This window comes from Ascaphus truei, chromosome 11 (assembly GCF_040206685.1).
Source record: "Ascaphus truei isolate aAscTru1 chromosome 11, aAscTru1.hap1, whole genome shotgun sequence".
NCBI lineage: Eukaryota > Metazoa > Chordata > Amphibia > Anura > Ascaphidae > Ascaphus > Ascaphus truei.
Window position 1 is genome coordinate 33,681,942 of NC_134493.1, and position 20,028 is coordinate 33,701,969.

A 20,028-nucleotide genomic window follows, 5' to 3' on the forward strand; every position below is an offset into this window, starting at 1 on the left:
CACCTGATATCCATTTCATTCCTATCTAGGGTATTTGTATCGCATTCCACTTTTATATATTTGCATATGGGGTGTAGATATAGCCCAGGCAAAGCCCGGGGGCCCGTGCTCTTGGGGGGCCCACTCAGGGTAGCTGACAGAGGGAAGAGCCGAGACATTTGGGCCCTCTGCCTCCTCTGGGCTCCTTAACAGCAACTTGCTGGCTGGATCAGCAGCTGCGGTGAGGAGGAGGGTTGCAGAGAGCAGGCAGCAGAGGCTGGGGGTGGAACTAAGACAGAGAGCTGCAGAGTGCTGCCCGTCCCTGCGCTCCATGACATCAGGGGGAGGCGTTACCATGTGCTGCTGTGGGAAGGTATGCTGTGTGTTTGTGTGTCAATTTACTGTGTGTTTGTGTGTCCGTTGATAGTGTGCGCGTGCCCGTTGGTTGTGTTGTGTGTGCGCGTCCATTGGTTGGGTGTGTGTACGCGCATCCATTGGTTGGGTGTGTGTACGCGCGTCCGTTGGTTGTGTGTGTGTACGCGCGTCCGTTGGTTGTGTGTGTGTATGTGAGTGTGTGTGTGTGTGTGTGTGCGCGTGCGTGCGTCTGTTGGTTGTGTGTGCGTGCATCCGTTGGGTGTGTGTGTGTGTGTGTGTGTGTGTGCGTCTGTTGGTTGTGTGTGCATCCGTTGGTTGTGTGTGTGTGTGTGTGTGCGTCCATTGGTTGTGTGTGTAAATGTGTCAGTTACAGTTTGCTCTGTCGGTGTGCTATTTGTGCCTCAGGGTCTGTCAGTGTGCTGTGTGTACCTCAGTACAAGCAATTGAGGTAACACGTGATAATCTTTTTATTAGAGCATTTTTTAAATAGTTTGTCATTCTTTACACAATTGTCTATAGTTAACTGTATCAAAACACGTTACTGTGCAGTATACTGTACACCAGTGTTTTTCAACCACGAGTGGGGCGGGGTGTAGAGGGGAGGTTAGGTGGTTATTCTAATTTGTGTATGGGGGGGGGGGGGTTGTGTTAGTGTATTGTAGAGGGGTAATTGTATGTGTGTGGCCAGGGGGTGGAGGGGAGGATTGAGGGAGCCGGATTGAGTGAGGAAAGGATGGAGGGGAGAGAAAGGGGGGAAGAGAGTGTGAGAGGAAAAAGGGGGTAGTGAGGGAGGAGAGAAATACATGAGGAGAGAGGGGTGAATAGAGCAGAGTGAGGTGTAAAACAGGGGTGGTGGGCTCGCAGGGCCAACAACACGCTGCGGGGGGGAGAGGGGGCCAATGGAAACTCCTGAATCTACGGAACATGTTCACTCCTAACGGGGCCCTGAAAAAATATTGCCCGGGGGGCCCGCGCATGTCTAGCTATGCTAGCGATTCACATCTACCGCCTCTGCTGTAAGGCTGTTCCATGCGACCACTGCTATTTCAGCATTTCCTTCTCCCTGCAAACTGCTTCCCACCCATGTGTCCCTCATTCAGATGTCCTCCAACCTTCCATGTATATCACACGCACTTTCATCTACAAACCTTGATGGGTGCCGCCATATGTTTGCTCGCCGGCACATAAGGTGATCTGGTCTCTGACGGTTTGGCTGGAAAGGGGGGGAAAAAAAGGAAGCGCAGTAATGATTACATTCCAATCGGCCTCCTTATGTCCTGCCAATAACGTCCTTATTACACAGGACCCCTACCGAAAACCTAGGGCCATATTTACTGGAGAAAACCGCCAGGCAGACCTGGGCAGGGCCGCTTACGTCCGGCAAACATGACCAGAAGAATAAAGAAAAAACACACAATTCATTGGTCTTTAAAATAGGTTTGTAGCCCTCGACAGCCCGGTATCGATGTATTATACATATTTGGACGTGACTCGCGACATCCTATTCTGCTGGAAATAGGCGCGCGAGAGGACTCGTGCGCTCAGATCGACTTTTGCCTGCTCCTGTGTTTTCGTGCTGGGTGAATCAGCAAACTAATTATTTATGGTGGATTATTGTCCCATACACACCGGCTATGCTATATTTAAATAAAATAAAGTACTGGTTAATGTTTGTTTCTGTTCTAAAATTAGAACCGGGAGACAATTCAGAGGTGCCAGAGAGAGAGTGTGTGTGTGTGTGTGTGTGTGTGTGTGTGACACATGAATGGAGTTTCCAGTTTCCAGTGGAACATGACTCAGAAGGGAGTGCCCACAGCCTAACAACCCTGTATACAGTAGAGCTGGGGTGGAAAACAGCAGTCCTGAAGAGACATTAACAGATCATGTTTAAAGGATCTCTCTGCTTCAGCACAAGAAGCTCAATCAGTGGTTCAGTCTTCAACTGAGCCACCTTTGCTGAAGCAGGGAGATCCTTAAAACCGGACCTGTTGGTGGCCCTTGAGGACTGGAGTTTGCAACTCCTGCACTAAAAGAACACAGCGCGAAACTTTGTGACATCATTACCGGCGTGAGATTATCTCACTGTCAGATGGTTTTTAAACCTCTTTATGTACTGCATACTGGGCGTAGCAGCTCAAAATAACATTCGTCTGGGGAAAAGCAATCGGATTAATAATGATCGCTTCAGGGAAAGGGTTTCAAGGACTATTTACTTAAATATAAACTCCACTGTATACAGTGCAGATGTAGCATGGGTTATTGCACCCACTGTCGCGTTATGGAGAGCTATTCTGCGTCATCACAGTCCTGCTAATCCTACGGAAAAGTCAGACATCCCGCGTGATGAGTGGGTGTCCTAACACTTCCTGCATCTGTACTTTAATAAGATATCACAGGACGGTTATACAAAATCTGAATGACTACAGGACTTGGATTTAAAGCAGCAATCCTGAAAACACACACACACACACACTTTTCTATGCAGCATTCAAACCAGGGGGTCTTCTGACGCTATTTTTCCTAGTCCCACTGGTTCTCAGCATACTTGCCAGTATTACTTAATGGGCATTTAAATGATCATCCAATAGGAAGCCACCCTCTCCCTCCAGAAGCTAAAAATAGCCCAGTTGAGCTACAGAAGCCTCTCTGATTTGATGGCTATAAAAATATATTTTTTAGCACACGAGTAAGCAGAACGGCTGCTTTATGGAACATCTTGATGCCCAGTTTTGGACCATCCTCTTTATAGCGGTTATTTGTTCTCATGACATCAAGCGCTACAATGTCTGCACAATTGACCTATGGTCCGTCAATAAATGTATCACACCCTGCACAGATGTCTGGATTACCCCAGATCAGTATGCCAGAGAAAAATCTGACCTACTCTGCCAATATACAGGATAAAAAGACAGATTGATCAGCACCGACAAGTATCGGTGCATCCGTCTCGCAGCAGCCAAATGCATCTTAGTTAAGGAATTATATAAAACGTTGGTATTTTATCTTCTCTGCACTTTAGTCAAATCAAGACTATGCTCTGATCTTCAGAACTCTGGACTACAAGAAAAACGGGTCAGCAACGGGGTTAAAAAAAAAGAAGAAAATCAGGAGCACACACATCGGATCGGCAGGATGTTTTTAGTGCTTGTGAAGACTGGGATGGTGCTACGAGTGGTTAGTGGTTATAGCAGGGAGGTATCACAATAAACAGTCAAAGACGGGTTATGAGTTGCTCAAGTAGTTCCAGGTGGAGATATCTTTAAACCAGAAGAACCAACAACCACAACAGGGATCCACATGAAGAGAACTATCAAAGAGCGGGTTAGGTTACTGATAAAGCACCCAAAGGTGTAAAACGCGTTGGAGGGTCTTTGTACCACCTTGTTGGTTTTGTCCAACAAATAAACATATTTTTATTACTATTTTGACCGTGACTCCCTTGGCTGTGCACTGCTGTCACCTTGCTTTTCCTGCTCCTAGGTATCACAATGAAATCTCAAGTACTTTGGTGCCTGGAGGTCTCATCTCCACCCAGGTCCTCACTTGTACGAGATGAATCCCTGTCCAGCTGATGCAGGGTCTGTATGGCAAGACTACTCCTCAACTAAACGCCAGGCCGGCTTCATAACCTACAAGGCTTCCTGAAAGCTGAGCTACAGGACTCAGAAAATGATCTATATGGTGACCTGTTGATATTCTACAAGTGATGGCCCTGCTCAGACTTACGATAAGCATTCTCCAGATTGATCTGGCCGTTTCCAGTCTTCTTTGCACCAGGGATAGTTTCTTCTCTCTTCATATGAGGATGCCATCTGGGTTCCTCGTTCTCAGTGGCCATAATGCCATCCTGCCATTTCTGCTCCGGTTTAGGCCAATCTTTAATCAAATCCAGGTTGACAGGGAGAAGCTTTTTCCTTGGAGGGGTTTCTGTGGATGATCCTAAAGAGATTTCAAAGACAGAAAACATTTAGATTTTTTTTTTTTATATATAAATAAGCCAAACGTCGATGGGACAACAAACACAAATCATATATCATTAATGGAAACAAACACTGAGCTGTATGTAAAAGACAACACATTGAAGAAACGAGTCCCACATCCGTCCCTGTAGGATTTCTTTGTACAAATACAAACTATTTGTTGTCTTTCGACACGTTTGGTGCTTGGACTCATTCACATTTGCTTTAAACATAAGAGACACTAAGCAACAGTTTGCATCCCACCAACACCTGCCTCCAATCGCGATATGAACTAATGTTTTGTGAGAGCGAGGGGGGAGAGAGAGCGAGGGGGGAGAGAGAGCGAGGGGGGAGAGAGAGCGAGGGGGGAGAGAGAGCGAGGGGGGAGAGAGAGCGAGGGGGGAGAGAGAGCGAGGGGGGAGAGAGAGCGAGGGGGGAGAGAGAGCGAGGGGGGAGAGAGAGCGAGGGGGGAGAGAGAGCGAGGGGGGAGAGAGAGCGAGGGGGGAGAGAGAGCGAGGGGGGAGAGAGAGCGAGGGGGGAGAGAGAGCGAGGGGGGAGAGAGAGCGAGGGGGGAGAGAGAGCGAGGGGGGAGAGAGAGCGAGGGGGGAGAGAGAGCGAGGGGGGAGAGAGAGCGAGGGGGGAGAGAGAGCGAGGGGGGAGAGAGAGCGAGGGGGGAGAGAGAGCGAGGGGGGAGAGAGAGCGAGGGGGGAGAGAGAGCGAGGGGGGAGAGAGAGCGAGGGGGGAGAGAGAGCGAGGGGGAGAGAGAGCGAGGGGGAGAGAGAGCGAGGGGGGAGAGAGAGCGAGGGGGGAGAGAGAGCGAGGGGGGAGAGAGAGCGAGGGGGGAGAGAGAGCGAGGGGGGAGAGAGAGCGAGGGGGGAGAGAGCGAGGGGGGAGAGAGCGAGGGGGGAGAGAGAGCGAGGGGGGAGAGAGAGCGAGGGGGGAGAGAGAGCGAGGGGGGAGAGAGAGCGAGGGGGGAGAGAGAGCGAGGGGGGAGAGAGAGCGAGGGGGGAGAGAGAGCGAGGGGGGAGAGAGAGCGAGATATAGGAGAGAGAGCGAGGGGGGAGAGAGAGCGAGGGGGGAGAGAGAGCGAGGGGGGAGAGAGAGCGAGGGGGGAGAGAGAGCGAGATATAGGAGAGAGAATACAGCCTTAAGTAGTTGAATCTGTCTAGTTTATTGAAGCCTTTGGTCTGTGGGTCTGTGGGTGTCTGTGTATGTGTATATAAATACATATATACATATATACATACACAGTTCATTTTCAGAACCACAGGAATCTGATACTGAAACATGTTCATTTCTTGAGAAATAAAGAGACATGTTGGCACAGGTAGGTGACTGTAGAAGCATTTATTTTTGAGATACTAGCCAAAATAACATTCAGGTCATTTTAAAATTGTACCAAATACAGAAGAATTTACAATGCATCTGATCACAGACGCGCTATTAGAGAGGGTTGGGGTTCCTTACATTGCATCTGATCTCAGACACACTATTAGAGAGGGTTGGGGTTCCTTACAATGCATCTGATCTCAGACACACTATTAGAGAGGGTTGGGGTTCCTTACTATGCATCTGATCTCAGACGCGCTATTAGAGAGGGTTGGGGTTCCTTACTATGCATCTGATCTCAGACACACTATTAGAGAGGGTTGGGGTTCCTTACTATGCATCTGATCTCAGACGCGCTATTAGAGAGGGTTGGGGTTCCTTACAATGCATCTGATCTCAGACGCGCTATTAGAGAGGGTTGGGGTTCCTTAACCAAAAAAAAAAAAAAGGTTGGAATCTACTGCTCTAAATAAAGTTCCTGGCGCCCTTTTACTCCACCAACCGCTTATACCACCAACCCAGATGCCAGCACGCTGAGAAGGTGTGAGAGACGCTGAGCACCAGCACTGTACATAAGTCACCTTGAAGTGACACTTTTTGAGCTAGGTAAAGAGGGGTTATATAATTCCTGGGGGTTGGTTTTTTTTTTTTGTTTACACGTTGAGCCAGTCAAATCTTTTATAGGTGCAGTCCCACTTGGACCAGAATTAATGCCTGGGACGGGTTTAACCCTTTGAGTGTCGAGTAAGGCTGCAGCCCCCTTCAGCCCATCGAGATCATGTAAATCGCGGTATAACCGACATCGGGAACAGGAGGAGGACTCCACCTCTTCCGTTCCTCTGCCGGTTAGATCGCGCTCAGCAGGACGCAATCGCCCCCAGAAAATGAGACAATGCCCAGGACGTGATGGATTCTGAAGGTTAAAATGGGGGGGTGAGGGGTTCTCAACTCCAGTCCTCAAGCCCCCCCCCCCCCCCCGCCCCCCTCTCCCAACAGGTCAGGTTTTCGGGATATCCCTGTTTCAGCACAGGTGACTCAGGTGACTGGTGCAGAAGCTGGAATATCCTGAAAACCTGACCTGTTGGGGGGTGGGGGGGGGTTGAAGACTGGAGAACCCCTGGGTTAAAATTGGGGGCTTCTCACTCTTCCAAAAAAAATGTGTGAGGGAGAATAAACATTTCATATGAACTATTTACAATAAGATGAAAAATACTGAGGAATTTAAAACTGAATACAGATGGTAATCTGCTAACACTGAGCTACATTTCAAGACAAGTCCTTTTAGGGTAACCCCTGTAACTCCTTCAGTTCCTGGCCCCTGTGCCTCTGAAAAGGTTAAACCGGCCGTGTTTTGCTCCATGGGTTGGGTTACCCCTGGGCACATTGCTGACTCATCACTCATATTCTGCAGGTCATGAAAGAAGTGAGTGAGAGCAGCAGGGTGAGACCTGCCCTGCTCCCCCACAGCACGCACTGGCTTTAACAAAATCCAAGCCCTTTAAAGTTGCTGCATGAAAACTTATTTAAGGCTACAGTACCACTGACAGGCAGAGCGAGACACACACAGGCGGCGCGAGAGAGCGAGAGCGAGACACACACAGACGGCGCGAGAGAGCGAGACACACACAGACGGCGCGAGAGAGCGAGACACACACAGACGGCGCGAGAGAGCGAGACACAGACGGCGCGAGACAGCAAGAGCGAGACACACAGACGGCGCGAGAGAGCGAGAGCGAGACACACAGACGGCGCGAGAGAGCGAGAGCGAGACACACAGACGGCGCGAAAGAGCGAGACATACAGACGGCGCGAGAGAGCGAGACACACAGACGGCGCGAGAGAGCGAGACACACACAGACGGCGCGAGAGAGCGAGACACACAGACGGCGAGAGAGAGCGAGACACACACAGACGGCGCGAGAGAGCGAGACACACACAGACGGCGCGAGAGAGCGAGACACACACAGACGGCGCAAGAGAGCGAGACACACACAGACGGCGCGAGAGAGCGAGACACACGCAGACGGCGCGAGAGAGCGAGACACACACAGACGGCGCGAGAGAGCGAGACACACACAGACGGCGCGAGACATACACAGACGGCGCAAGAGAGCGAGACACACACAGATGGCGCGAGAGAGCGAGACACACACAGACGGCGCGAGAGAGCGAGACACACACAGACGGCGCGAGAGAGCGAGACACACGCAGACGGCGCGAGAGAGCGAGACACACACAGACGGCGCGAGAGAGCGAGACACACACAGACGGCGCGAGAGAGCGAGACACACACAGACGGCGCGAGAGAGAGAGACACACACAGACGGCGCGAGACATACACAGACGGCGCGAGAGAGTGAGACACACACAGACGGCGCGAGAGAGCGAGACACACACAGACGGCGCGAGAGAGCGAGACACACACAGACGGCGCAAGAGAGCGAGAAACACACAGACGGCGCGAGAGAGCGAGACACACGCAGACGGCGCGAGAGAGCGAGACACACACAGATGGCGCGAGAGAGCGAGACACACACAGACGGCGCGAGAGAGCGAGACACACACAGACGGCGCGAGACATACACAGACGGCGCAAGAGAGCGAGACACACACAGATGGCGCGAGAGAGCGAGACACACACAGACGGCGCGAGAGAGCGAGACACACACAGACGGCGCGAGATATACACAGACGGCGCGAGAGAGTGAGACACACACAGACGGCGCGAGAGAGCGAGACACACACAGACGGCGCGAGAGAGCGAGACACACACAGACGGCGCAAGAGAGCGAGACACACACAGACGGCGCGAGAGAGCGAGACACACGCAGACGGCGCGAGAGAGCGAGACACACACAGATGGCGCGAGAGAGCGAGACACACAGACGGCGCGAGAGAGCGAGACACACACAGACGGCGCGAGACATACACAGACGGCGCAAGAGAGCGAGACACACACAGATGGCGCGAGAGAGCGAGACACACACAGACGGCGCGAGAGAGCGAGAGAGCGAGACACACACAGACGGCGCGAGATATACACAGACGGCGCGAGAGAGTGAGACACACACAGACGGCGCGAGAGAGCGAGACACACACAGACGGCGCGAGAGAGCGAGACACACACAGACGGCGCGAGAGAGCGAGACACACACAGACGGCGCGAGAGAGCGAGACACACACACGGCGCGAGAGAGCGAGACACACAGACGGCGCGAGAGAGCGAGACACACACAGACGGCACGAGAGAGTGAGACACACACACGGCGCGAGAGAGCGAGACACACAGACGGCGAGAGAGCGAGACACAGACGCGAGAGAGCGACACACACAGACAGAGAGAGTGCGAGACACACAGACGGAGAGAGAGAGTGCGAGACACACAGACGGAGAGAGAGAGAGCGAGAGACACAGACGGAGAGAGAGAGAGAAAGAGCGCGAGACACACAGAGAAAGAGCGCGAGACACACAGAGAAAGAGCGCGAGACACACAGAGAAAGAGCGCGAGACACACAGAGAGAGAGAGAGAGCGCGAGACACACAGACGGAGAGAGAGCGAGACACACAGACAGAGAGAGAGAGCGAGAGACACAGACGGTGAGAGAGAGAGCGAGAGACACAGACGGAGAGAGAGAGCGAGACACACAGGCGAGAGCCACACAGATACAGCGAGACAGATACACACAGAGAGACGACGAGACACACACACAGCGAGAGAGAAACACAGAGACAGAGAAACAAACTGAAACAGTTTATTAGAGACGGATGAATGCAGCGAAATTCAAATTTACCCCCCTCCCAATATTCTTTATTTTTCTCATATTTTTTCAAATTTTCGACTATCACAAATAAATAAATAAATAAATAGTGCCGGCGTCTCTCGAACGCAAATGAGTTTGCGAATATTCCAAATTACTAAAAAAAGAAGGGAGCCTTTGTAACAAATTCCTTGTGTTTAAGAAAATGGAACTCTTACTGCGTAAATAAACAGTAATTGGGTTATGAAAATGTGGTACCATCACATATCGACTATTGGTGACGTTATTTTCTGGTAATTATTTTAGTATTTAACCCTGTAACACAACCAAAATAATATATTTTATCAATATAAGGCAGGAAACGCCAGGAAGATTTCACCTCACAATTATCAAGACAAGAAGGGAAAGTGAAAGGGGTTTTGCATCAAAACTTCTTTACATATTTTTTGAGAAAACCCCAAACTGGCACCAGGAAAAATAGTTATCAATATTTGTCGGAAACCTAGTGGCAACCTATACCCCACCCCCTCTACCCTCTACCCCACCCCCTCTACCATCTACCCCAACCCCTCTACCATCTACCATACCCGTCTAGTTTATTTTGCAATCTTTAGGGTGCCGGCCATCTTTGTTATTCTGTGCGAGTCTATCAAAGACCGATGCACACGAACGAACACACACACACACACACACACACACACACACACACACACACACACACTTCTAGCACTAATAGGGTTAAGGTTTATAGTGCCCTTACCATTGGTCCCCCGGCTCTGTGGAGTAGTAGAAGTGCTGGGCTGTGCTGGTTTGTTTTCTTTCCCAGCTGGGCTCGGGGTGATGGTCACGGTCACGGTGGTGATGACAGTCGGTGGCTTTTGCGCAGCGCTGCCCTGGTCTATGAGAGGAGACTTGTCCTTTGTGTGCAGCACTCTGTGGGGAAAACACGTCCATATAATAAACTACAGCAACCTGACTCTTACATTGCAGGAGCAGGGCCCGGATACACAGGTAAGGGTTCTCATTGCAGGAGCAGGGCCCGGGTACTACACAGGGACGCCCAGGTAAGGGTTCTCATTGCAGGAGCAGGGCCCGGACACACAGGGACGCCCAGGAAAGGGTTCTCATTGCAGGAGCAGGGCCCGGGTACTACACAGGGACGCCCAGGAAAGGGTTCTCATTGCAGGAGCAGGGCCCGGGTACTACACAGGGACGCCCAGGTAAGGGTTCTCATTGCAGGAGCAGGGCCCGGGTACTACACAGGGACGCCCAGGTAAGGGTTCTCATTGCAGGAGCAGGGCCCGGATACACAGGGACGCCCAGGTAAGGGTTCTCATCGCAGGAGCAGGGCCCGGATACACAGGGACGCCCAGGTAAGGGTTCTCATCGCAGGAGCAGGGCCCGGATACACAGGGACGCCCAGGTAAGGGTTCTCATCGCAGGAGCAGGGCCCGGATACACAGGGACGCCCAGGTAAGGGTTCTCATCGCAGGAGCAGGGCCCGGATACACAGGGACGCCCAGGTAAGGGTTCTCATTGCTGAATATAATATACAATAAATAAGCTGCAATCGCGTTAGGCCAATTAGTTTTTTAATTGACTTTTCCCCTGTGTTCATGGTGCCAGCATTTCCCTTTCCCACCAGGAAATCAACATGGCCACTAAAATATAGCAGGTCCTGCCGACCAATAGGAACCCGCAATGTCAGGGTTGTGGCTTCCTACTGGCCAATATGGGAGAGAGGGAGAGAAGAGAGGAGAATTAAATCTATAAGTATCTTAGTAACCAGGGGGCCCTTTGATCTTAAAATAACACAACTCTGGAGGATCCTCTGGTTCCAGTTACATTTTTAAAAAAATTGAAAGAAAAGAATTTTCACATAGAACAAAAATATAAGAAAAAACACATTAAAATGCAGGATAATTTTAGGAATTCTTTGCCGACTTAATAAAACGGTTCAAAAATAATTTTTTTTTTTAAGGAATGTCCTCTACATTTTCATTCTTATGGCATGAATTGTGTGTGACAGTCAAATTCCCCTCATTTGGATATGATCTTTTAACTAATCCCGACGTGAGATTCGATGTATGGAGGACTGGTTTAGGCCAGTCCAGTTTCACCTCACACACTCTCTTTCTTTGATCTTGAAAAATGAAAAGGCTCGAATATTGCTGTTAATTTGCCGGTTTCGGGTATTTAATGCACTTAAAGCTGCAGACCAAGCAATATCCTACATGTGTTTTTTTTTTTTTTTTTTTTAATAAATCAGTTCTGTACTATGAGAAAATACTTGTAGGATTTTTTTTTTTTGACACTCAGAAATGACATTTTTAATGTAATATAATGTAACAAGCATTTTTTGTTTCTGTAGCAACCATTTACAAAATCACATCCCTTCCTCTTCTGAAACAGGCTCTGGCACACCCCTTTTTGAGCCCTGCCCTCTCTCTAGCAGTGCACCAATTATATCTAGTGACTGCCTGGTCACATGATCTTCCCCACAGAACTTTGCATCTTTGGTCCTCTCCTGCTGCACTGACAGACATTTAGTGAACCCCCGAGCTGCATCTTAGCCGATCGATCACAGGAGAACGGATCGATCGGCAACTTAGCTAATTACTTATTGTGTGAATTGTATTGATGCGCATATTAAACGGGAAAAACCATTAAAATAAAAAAAACGACAGCTTGGACTGCCGCTTTAATAGAGTATTAGGACCGGAAAGTAGCCTCCGCCTGCACGTGTCTATACCTGGCTGGCCATTGGCACACACTATTTTACACCCCGGGAGTATTTTCCCGACGGGGAAAGCAAAGAGTCCCAGGACTTTCCCAGACATCTGTCTCAACTCATTAAAACAATCCCACATTCCACCCATTGGGACACACACAGTGCGCTGTGGATCGGGGCAGGAACTCTGGCGTTCACGCCAGGCAATTGCACAACAACTCAAAAGCCATAGGCAACACTATACAAGGAAACACAAGCACATTAACCCCTTCAGCAGCCACAGACCTTGCAAAGCAGTTTAGAAATCTGGACCCTATAAAACAGTTACACAACCATGCCAGGAAGAGCTGACAGCAACAAAGCTGTACAGAATTAGCACCTTATTAGATATTTTGCTAGGGCATGGCAGGACCGACACACACAGAAGTATCTTTTGTTATAGTTTAAATGCACTAACATGATGTGTCTATTCTGGCAGCCCTATTCCTTCACTATAAAGAAACTCAATTAATATCCGACAGGAGAGTCCTCTCCGGTACGTACCCCTGGGGTGATGCTCTTTTCTCCACTGGCTTGAGCCTTGATCTCCATTCTTCTGGGGCTTCTGATTTTGACACACTGGAGCTTGGATTTTCAGCTGTAATGGGAAATAAAGCTCATTAAAAAAAAAAAAAACACTGAGAATTAAAAAGCAGCACTAATGCCATACTTCAAAGCTTTTTCCATACGTGGCAGGACAAGCAACTCTTAATCTACAGACTCCCGTTAATGTAGAGGGGTTGGTAATGCAGTCCCACCTATAGTGAGCGGGTCCACAGATGGTAATCCTCCTGACATCATAGTGGATGGGCCAGAGCATGCAGGAAATATTACTCACCTTTTGGAGACGGAGCGTTCCCTTTCTGGCCTGTACCAGGGCTGGGAATATTAGGCAGCGTTGGGACGGGACCTTTCCCCGTACTAGGTCCGCTGGCGGCCTTGCTGACAGAGTACATTGAAGAACTTGTTGGGGGTTTAGGACTGGACACTGATTTCGGCACGGCAATTTCTTTCTTTTCTGTGGGGTTGAGTTTATTGGACTCTGCTTTGGGACTGGAGAATTTGGATCCGTTTTGGTGCTGATCCAAATTCCTTAAAAAAAAAAAATGTATAAGTATACACAAATACAATATATAATGTCAATTTATCTTTATGTACCCACACACAAACACACACACACACACACACACACACACTATAATAGATCTTGCACACAGGCCTTAGGTACCCTATGTCAATACAAATCTGAGGACTATGGGTATTGAAACAAGAAATGCCATCAACTACCTGTGCGGGATGTATACAGCACTAGCGTTATCTGCGCCACCTAAGGATGTGGGGGAAGTGGAGCCGGGGAGAGCCTTCAGGAGGAAGCTGCGAGCTTTGTCTTTCTCCGAGCTTGGTTCGGAATTGGCTGGTACTGTTGGAATAGCTGCAGATCTCCCTGGTCCATTGGAGTGAGAATTTAGGAGCGACTCTTGGCCAGCTGCAGATTTGCCATTTGCCGGTTCAGCTGGCACAGAACTCGACTGGAAAAACTTGTCACGGGCGTCCTTGTTTTTTGCAGTGGATGACGCCGAAGACGTCGGAGATGTACTGCTCTCCTTTGGGTCCTCTTTAGTCACTGAGGAAGTCCACCTTCCAGGAGAGCTGGAGACTACTATCACAGGATGGCTGGAGGCTGCCGTCGCAGGATTGCTGGTGACGCTGGAACTGGTTTGCTGGTTGGTTTGTGGCAAATCCTTTTTTGCCTCCTTTTGTGTAGTGTTCGGTTGAGGCAGCGAAGAACTTACAATACCCGAGCTTCCTTTACCGGCGGTAAAATAACCCACCGCCGTTTTCTTCGGCTGCTCGTGGGTAGTTACATTTGCCGCACTCGAACTTCCTCTGCTGGTGTTTAAATAATGGTTTGCCGTTTTATTGGCCGGCTCAGTCCCTGCTGCAGAAGCGCTTGGGCTATCTTTGTTGCCATTGAAAAACCCCACTGCAGACCTATACAGGTGCTCTTGCACTGCTGGGCTCGGACTTCCCTTGTTGGTTGCGTTTGGAAAGTTGGGTGCAGTTCTGTTACCCTGCTCTGCTGCATTAGCAGCACCCGGGCTGTTTGTTTTGTTATTATTATTATAATAACCCACTGCCGTTCTGTTGGTCTGTTCGCTCAGAGCCGAGTTTGCACCAGCTGAACCCAGTCTGTTGGTACCCGCTTTGCTCGACGGTTCCAGCGCCGCAGTACTTGTAATGGTTGGGCTGCTCCGGACACCGCCGAACTGCCCCCCTGCAGGTTGGTTGGAGCCCCGAACTGCTGCGGTGGGCGTGATGTTGGCGGTCGCTGGCGCGGGGGTGAGGACTTGCTGATGGTTGGTGCAGATGAATGTGCCGGGTTCATCCCCAGATTTATAGTTCCCCGGCTGCAGCGTGCCAGTACACTGCTTACACCTGCAACGGTTACAAACAAAGATTAGCCCAGATTAGGCGCATGCAATGGCTTTATGCAAGGCAATGAAGAGGTTAACAAAAGGGACTACAATATGAGCGTATCATACCAGAAAGGTTTGGGTGCCCCACAGACACCCTCGACTTAACCCTTTCCCCACCAGACGGCCCAAGGACACATGGGCCCTGCAATATGCATAGATATGTGCTGCAGGCACCTTTGGCAGGGGGAGGGTTAAGCACCAAAATGACAGTGAAGCACAACCTGTTTTATTGAATCTATTTGTTATGAAGGAACAAAGAGAGAAACAACCACACAGTGGCTAATACTAATGATTAAAATCACTAATACAGGACCCAGCTGTTATATAGTAACACTACGCTCCACCTAAGACCCCAGTGCAAGGAAGAAACGCGCGGGGAATAACGTTCTGCTCCTGACCGGCCTCACCTGAAGCAGTTCCTGTGGTACAGTTTCCCGTCCGCCAGGTGTCTCTGGACCAGGTGCACATGCTTCCTGCAGACCGTACAGCTGCTACTTACAGATGTGCCGCTGTCCATCTCACGCCTGGTCTAAAAGAACAGAGGGGGAGACGTGTGTCACACACTGATCGCTCAACACGGGCGAAGGGCCGTGATTTGCCCGAAACATTGTCGGCTGGGTTTTGCAGCGCTGTATTGCCTCACACCGCCGATGTATACGGAATACTGAGAAAGGATGCTAAATTAAAAGGTATTTGGGTGATTATGTTTGTTTTTTCTCTCTCTGTGCTGAGAAATCCATTTCTGAGTCTAACCGGGTCTGGGTGCTGGAAATCGGTGAATACCATTTATTTAAAGGTCTGTTGAGGATCAACAACCAAAAAAAGGGTACTTACCGCTCTCACTGGAGCATTTTCGATCACAGAATTCCGCTTCAGCGCAGACGGACTTCTCCTCGGGGCTGGGATTGGGCGCGAGTGGGCGGGTTGAGGGCTGGTTGGAGCGTGGCTGCTGAACTTCTTCCCAGCCGGCTCCTCGGTGGTATCTGGGGGAGGGCGCTTTATACCTCCCATGCCTCCGACTAGGAAATAAAACAGCAGAAGTCGTATTAAAAAGCATGTTCCACACCTTGAGTGCCGGGGGGGGGGGTTTGCATTATATTCATACTGCGCCAACAATGTACACCGCACTTTACAACAGGTCGATTACGTCAAAGCAATTACAAAATACAGGGAATACGTGCAAACACAGATCCTGACCCAAAGAGCTTACAATCTACGTGGTATGTTGGGAGCCTTACAGACATAGTTGGAGTAAATGTGCATTATTTGACGTGCAGACGGGGGGGGGGGGAGTGCACCTGGAGTTTGCACAGAGGCGGAGATCATTTAATGAGATGCTTCTTTAATAGCTGAATTTGCAGCTGGGCGGTGACTGGGGAAGGAGACGGTGCTTGGCCTATATGGCGTGGAAGAGCGTTCCGTAGAACGGGAGAGATTAGTGAGAAATGGAGAGAGAATACTGTACTTTGGTAGCTCCGCTGACACTGGGGAGATGAAAGCCTAACCCTAAAACATTACTTAAATAACTATGCGCACTATGGAATTTGACATTAAAATGTAGATATTATGTGTTTCTTTGCAGGAGACTGGATTTCTGAGACATTTAATGCACTTTAGAGGCATTGAAACCCTTTCATTACTATTATTTCTGACACAATGTGGGTTATTGATTAAACCGAGATACGGCACATCACTTCTGCAAGTCAATGGGAGTTTCCATAAAATAGTAGCCCGATCGGCATCATCACAGCTTAACGAATAACCCCCTTGCGTTTGCAACACACAGTATTCTAGATTTAATGATTAACACAAGCGGAGTTCCCCTGGTTTGGTTTCTAGGACTATAAATATTACCTGTGTGTTTATGCCCTGCCGAATTTTACAACAACCATAAATACAGATATCATACAGACCATGCAACCGACTGCACATCTAAACTGGGCAGGTTAGACAGATGTATGTGGAAACATGGCAGTTTAGGACAGGGGTGAGCAACTCCTGTCCTCAATGGCCACCAATAGGCCAGGTTTTCATAATATCCCGAGCTTCAGCACAAGTGGCTCAATCAAATGGCTCAGTCCTCTGCTAGAACCACCTATGCTGAGGCAGAGATATCCTGAAAACCTGACCTGTTGGTGGCCCTTGAGGACTGGTGTTTCCCATCCCTGTGTTAGGCAGAGCCAGACACAAACGCCTTTCCTTTATTCCCCAACAGGCAAGATTAGAAGCTCGGCAAACACGGAACAAGTCCCAACCTCCTCCACAGAAGCTTCAAGGCAGAGTCCCAGCCAATTTGTAGCTAAATAGCTCTGCTGTTTCATGAGGGAATATTTGAACAGGATGGACTTCTGAGACATACACACCTTAATCCAAGAAGCAAATTAGGAGAAAGAAATGAAAGTAACAGAAGTTTTGGCAGAGACGGGCATGGCAAGAATTCAACAGGCTTTCATCTTTGTTCCCATAAATTACATCGCTCTGATAAGGCCCTTTGTAGTCTGCGTGGAAAACAGCTCTGTGCTGCGTGGTGGAGCGAAACAGGTCAGAATAAAAAGCAGAGTTTGCTATGTGAACACTCACCACTCTGCACACATAGGAAAACCCAAACAAGGATAAAGCTTCTAAGACCGGTTTCTTTCAAAAGTGACCCTGTAACTTAGGAGGGGGGCTTATGCTTAATACTTTAAGATAATTTATTTTATTATTTTTTTTAACGAAAGGATGTATTTTTACAGTTGGGTCTCGCAAAATCACTTCCTACAGGTTACTAGAATATAAATAATGTACTGAGTTGTTTTCTAAAGCACTGGACTGTTTGTACTTGGTGTGAATGTGGAATGTGCTCTTTTTTTATTTCAAGTCTCTCTCTGCCCTTTCAATTTGCCCAAGAACTGGACAGAAACCAAAAATATAGACATTTTAAACCTCAATGTCTGATGGTCTGCCGAGCAAAATGACTTGTATTTAAATTTCCTACGGGGTAGCCAAGTTATGAGGAGCGATTCGGAGTCGCCACCATCTGCAGTCCGTGGTCGGATAGCCGGGCGCATTTCAGCAGCTCAATTTTTTAATGTTCCTTAACCAGAAACGGAACAAGGAGGTCAAAGTTTGGGTCATCTGTCGCAAGAGGCCGCATTCCTCCCAGCTCTGCGGTTTTACAGAGCTGCACTCGCCATGTAATGAGCACAATTGAAAACATTTTAAACGAGGCTCCAAGGAGATTGATGTTTTGGCCTCTGCATGAGCTAGGAGGGAATTCCCACAGAGGAGGGGGACCGTTCACCCCCTGCAGAACACACACACACACACACACACACACACACACACACACACACACACAGAGACACGCACACACAGAGACACGCACACACAGAGACACGCACACACAGAGACACGCACACACAGAGACACACACACACACACACACAGAGACACACACACACACACAGAGACACACACACACACACAGAGACACACACACACACACACACACGCTGCTGTTTAGGGATGAGGAGAACTGGAACATACAGCTGTGTTCTAAGAAAACCAATCTGCCAGTAACAGCCGTCATTCTGCGCTGCGCTTTCAAACTCCCTGATCTGTTAGGCATCGGCCAGGCAGGGAACGGGCGCGCTGGCGCTCGTGCGCTGCGCCCTGCTCGGCCGGGCGATTCGTGGCCGGCTAGGCGCGCGTTCGCCAGGGGGCGCGGCTACGACGTCACGGAGCAGCTAAGCGCCGAGCAGGCGCGCCCGCCCGCTCACGCTGGGCACACACATTGTCGCAAGGTGTCTCATCGTGGCGAGCGTGAGCGCGCCCGCCCAGCACCACCCTGGACGAGGCCTAAGGCTGCGGCCACGCTGCCGCCGAGTGTGCTCATGCTTGAGAGCAGTGATGTCACCAACTCTCCAAGCATGAGCGTTCGAGGTCCTGCATAATTTTTTTTCAAGTGCGAGCGGGGTGGGGGAGGGCATGGCAGAGTAGTGACTGGCGCAGATTGGTTGCTAAAGGTCATGTGACACTTCAGCACGCCTGGAAATCAAGCCAAGCGCCTAAGGCCTCGTCCAGGGAGGAAACAGGCACACTGGCACTTCAGCGCTGCGCCCTGCTCGGCAATCCCCGGCTGGCAAGGTGCGCGCACGTCTGGGGGCGCGGCCACGACATCACAGAGCTATTTCGCCCTCATTGGGCGAACCGCTCACGTGACGCGCTTGCGAGCAGCAAAATCAATTTTGCTTGCTTGGCAAGCGGCCGAGCTCAGCACCACCCTGGACGAGGCCTACGGTCCGCGAGCGTACGGGCACACACGTGGCCGGATACATTGACATTCATTGAACTCAATGCGCTAAGCGCCAAGTGTGGTGTGGGTGGGTGTGTGGTGTGGGTGGGTGTGTGGTATGGGTGGGTGGGTGTGTGGTATGGGTGGGTGGGTGGGTGGTATGGGTGGGTGGGTGTGTGGTGTGGGTGTGTGGTGTGGGTGTGTGGTGTGGGTGTGTGGTGTGGGTGTGTGCAGACGAAGAAAGATAGGATAAATATTCACTATACATGATGCCGAATTATTTAAGTGAATACATTTATTATTTGAAATTGCATGTCACTGGCCTCTCACGCTTCTAGACATCAGACAGCCCAAGAAAAAAATACTCACTTGGAGAACGCCCGTGGAAGAAGTTATAATACTGGGACACGTATGTCAGCATACTGAGCCTGTCTGGGACTCGGAGTTGGACCATATCTTCCGCATCCAGCAGAGCTGGAATTCCCAGCTCTTCCTCCGCCACACGGAAAGCCTGCAACACAAAGAGACGACAAAGAGCTCCAGGGAGGCATTGTACGAGAGGACAAGGACTCTTCCAATAAAGGCTTGCGATTGTTGGTAACAGAAGACGACGGCTGGAATACGGACAGATACGGTTCCGCAGCCATATATCTTGGAACGTTTCCACTTACATTGTGGAATAACTCTCCAAGTGTAGCTACTCTATAGGAAAAAAAGCACAGTTTACCAATCAGCAAAGGAAGGGGGGGGGGGAAAACTAATGAGGCGGAAATAAATTGGAAGGGATTTATTCCAAGAAGGAAGAAGTAAAAAAAATGGGCTTTATTGGAGAAGCTAAACAAAGTCAGACAGATGCACAAGAACGTGAAACAATCCAATGGGGACAAGCTCATAAGGATTAGCCTTAAAAAAAAAAAATACAGAACATTTTTTTTTTAAAGTGTTTGGCGAAGACGCCTTTGCTCCTCTGGAATGGAAGAGGTTAATATTGCACTTAAGTCGGGGGGGGGAGGGGGAGACAGGAACTTACCAAATGATTGTTTTCATAAATATTTTCTTTGCTGAGGGAATTGAAATCTCTAAATTAAAAGAGAGGGTGAAAAAA

The 20,028-nt window shown here is 49.6% G+C and overlaps 1 protein-coding gene across 2 annotated transcripts in view; it reads right to left on the bottom strand.

Moving 5' to 3' along the window:
- The window catches only part of MICALL2 (MICAL like 2), a 46,805-nt gene that overhangs the window by 12,748 nt on the left and 14,029 nt on the right, over positions 1-20,028 (bottom strand). For both annotated transcript variants that reach the window (XM_075565562.1, XM_075565563.1), the window contains exons 3-12: positions 19,954-20,002; positions 19,293-19,434; positions 15,482-15,666; positions 15,055-15,176; positions 13,458-14,606; positions 13,009-13,262; positions 12,675-12,768; positions 10,161-10,333; positions 4,081-4,293; positions 1,503-1,567 (exon numbers count right to left, since the gene is read on the bottom strand). In XM_075565562.1, coding sequence (XP_075421677.1) covers positions 1,503-1,567; positions 4,081-4,293; positions 10,161-10,333; positions 12,675-12,768; positions 13,009-13,262; positions 13,458-14,606; positions 15,055-15,176; positions 15,482-15,666; positions 19,293-19,434; positions 19,954-20,002 — 2,446 coding nt within the window. The remainder of the gene's footprint in view (positions 1-1,502; positions 1,568-4,080; positions 4,294-10,160; positions 10,334-12,674; positions 12,769-13,008; positions 13,263-13,457; positions 14,607-15,054; positions 15,177-15,481; positions 15,667-19,292; positions 19,435-19,953; positions 20,003-20,028) is intronic.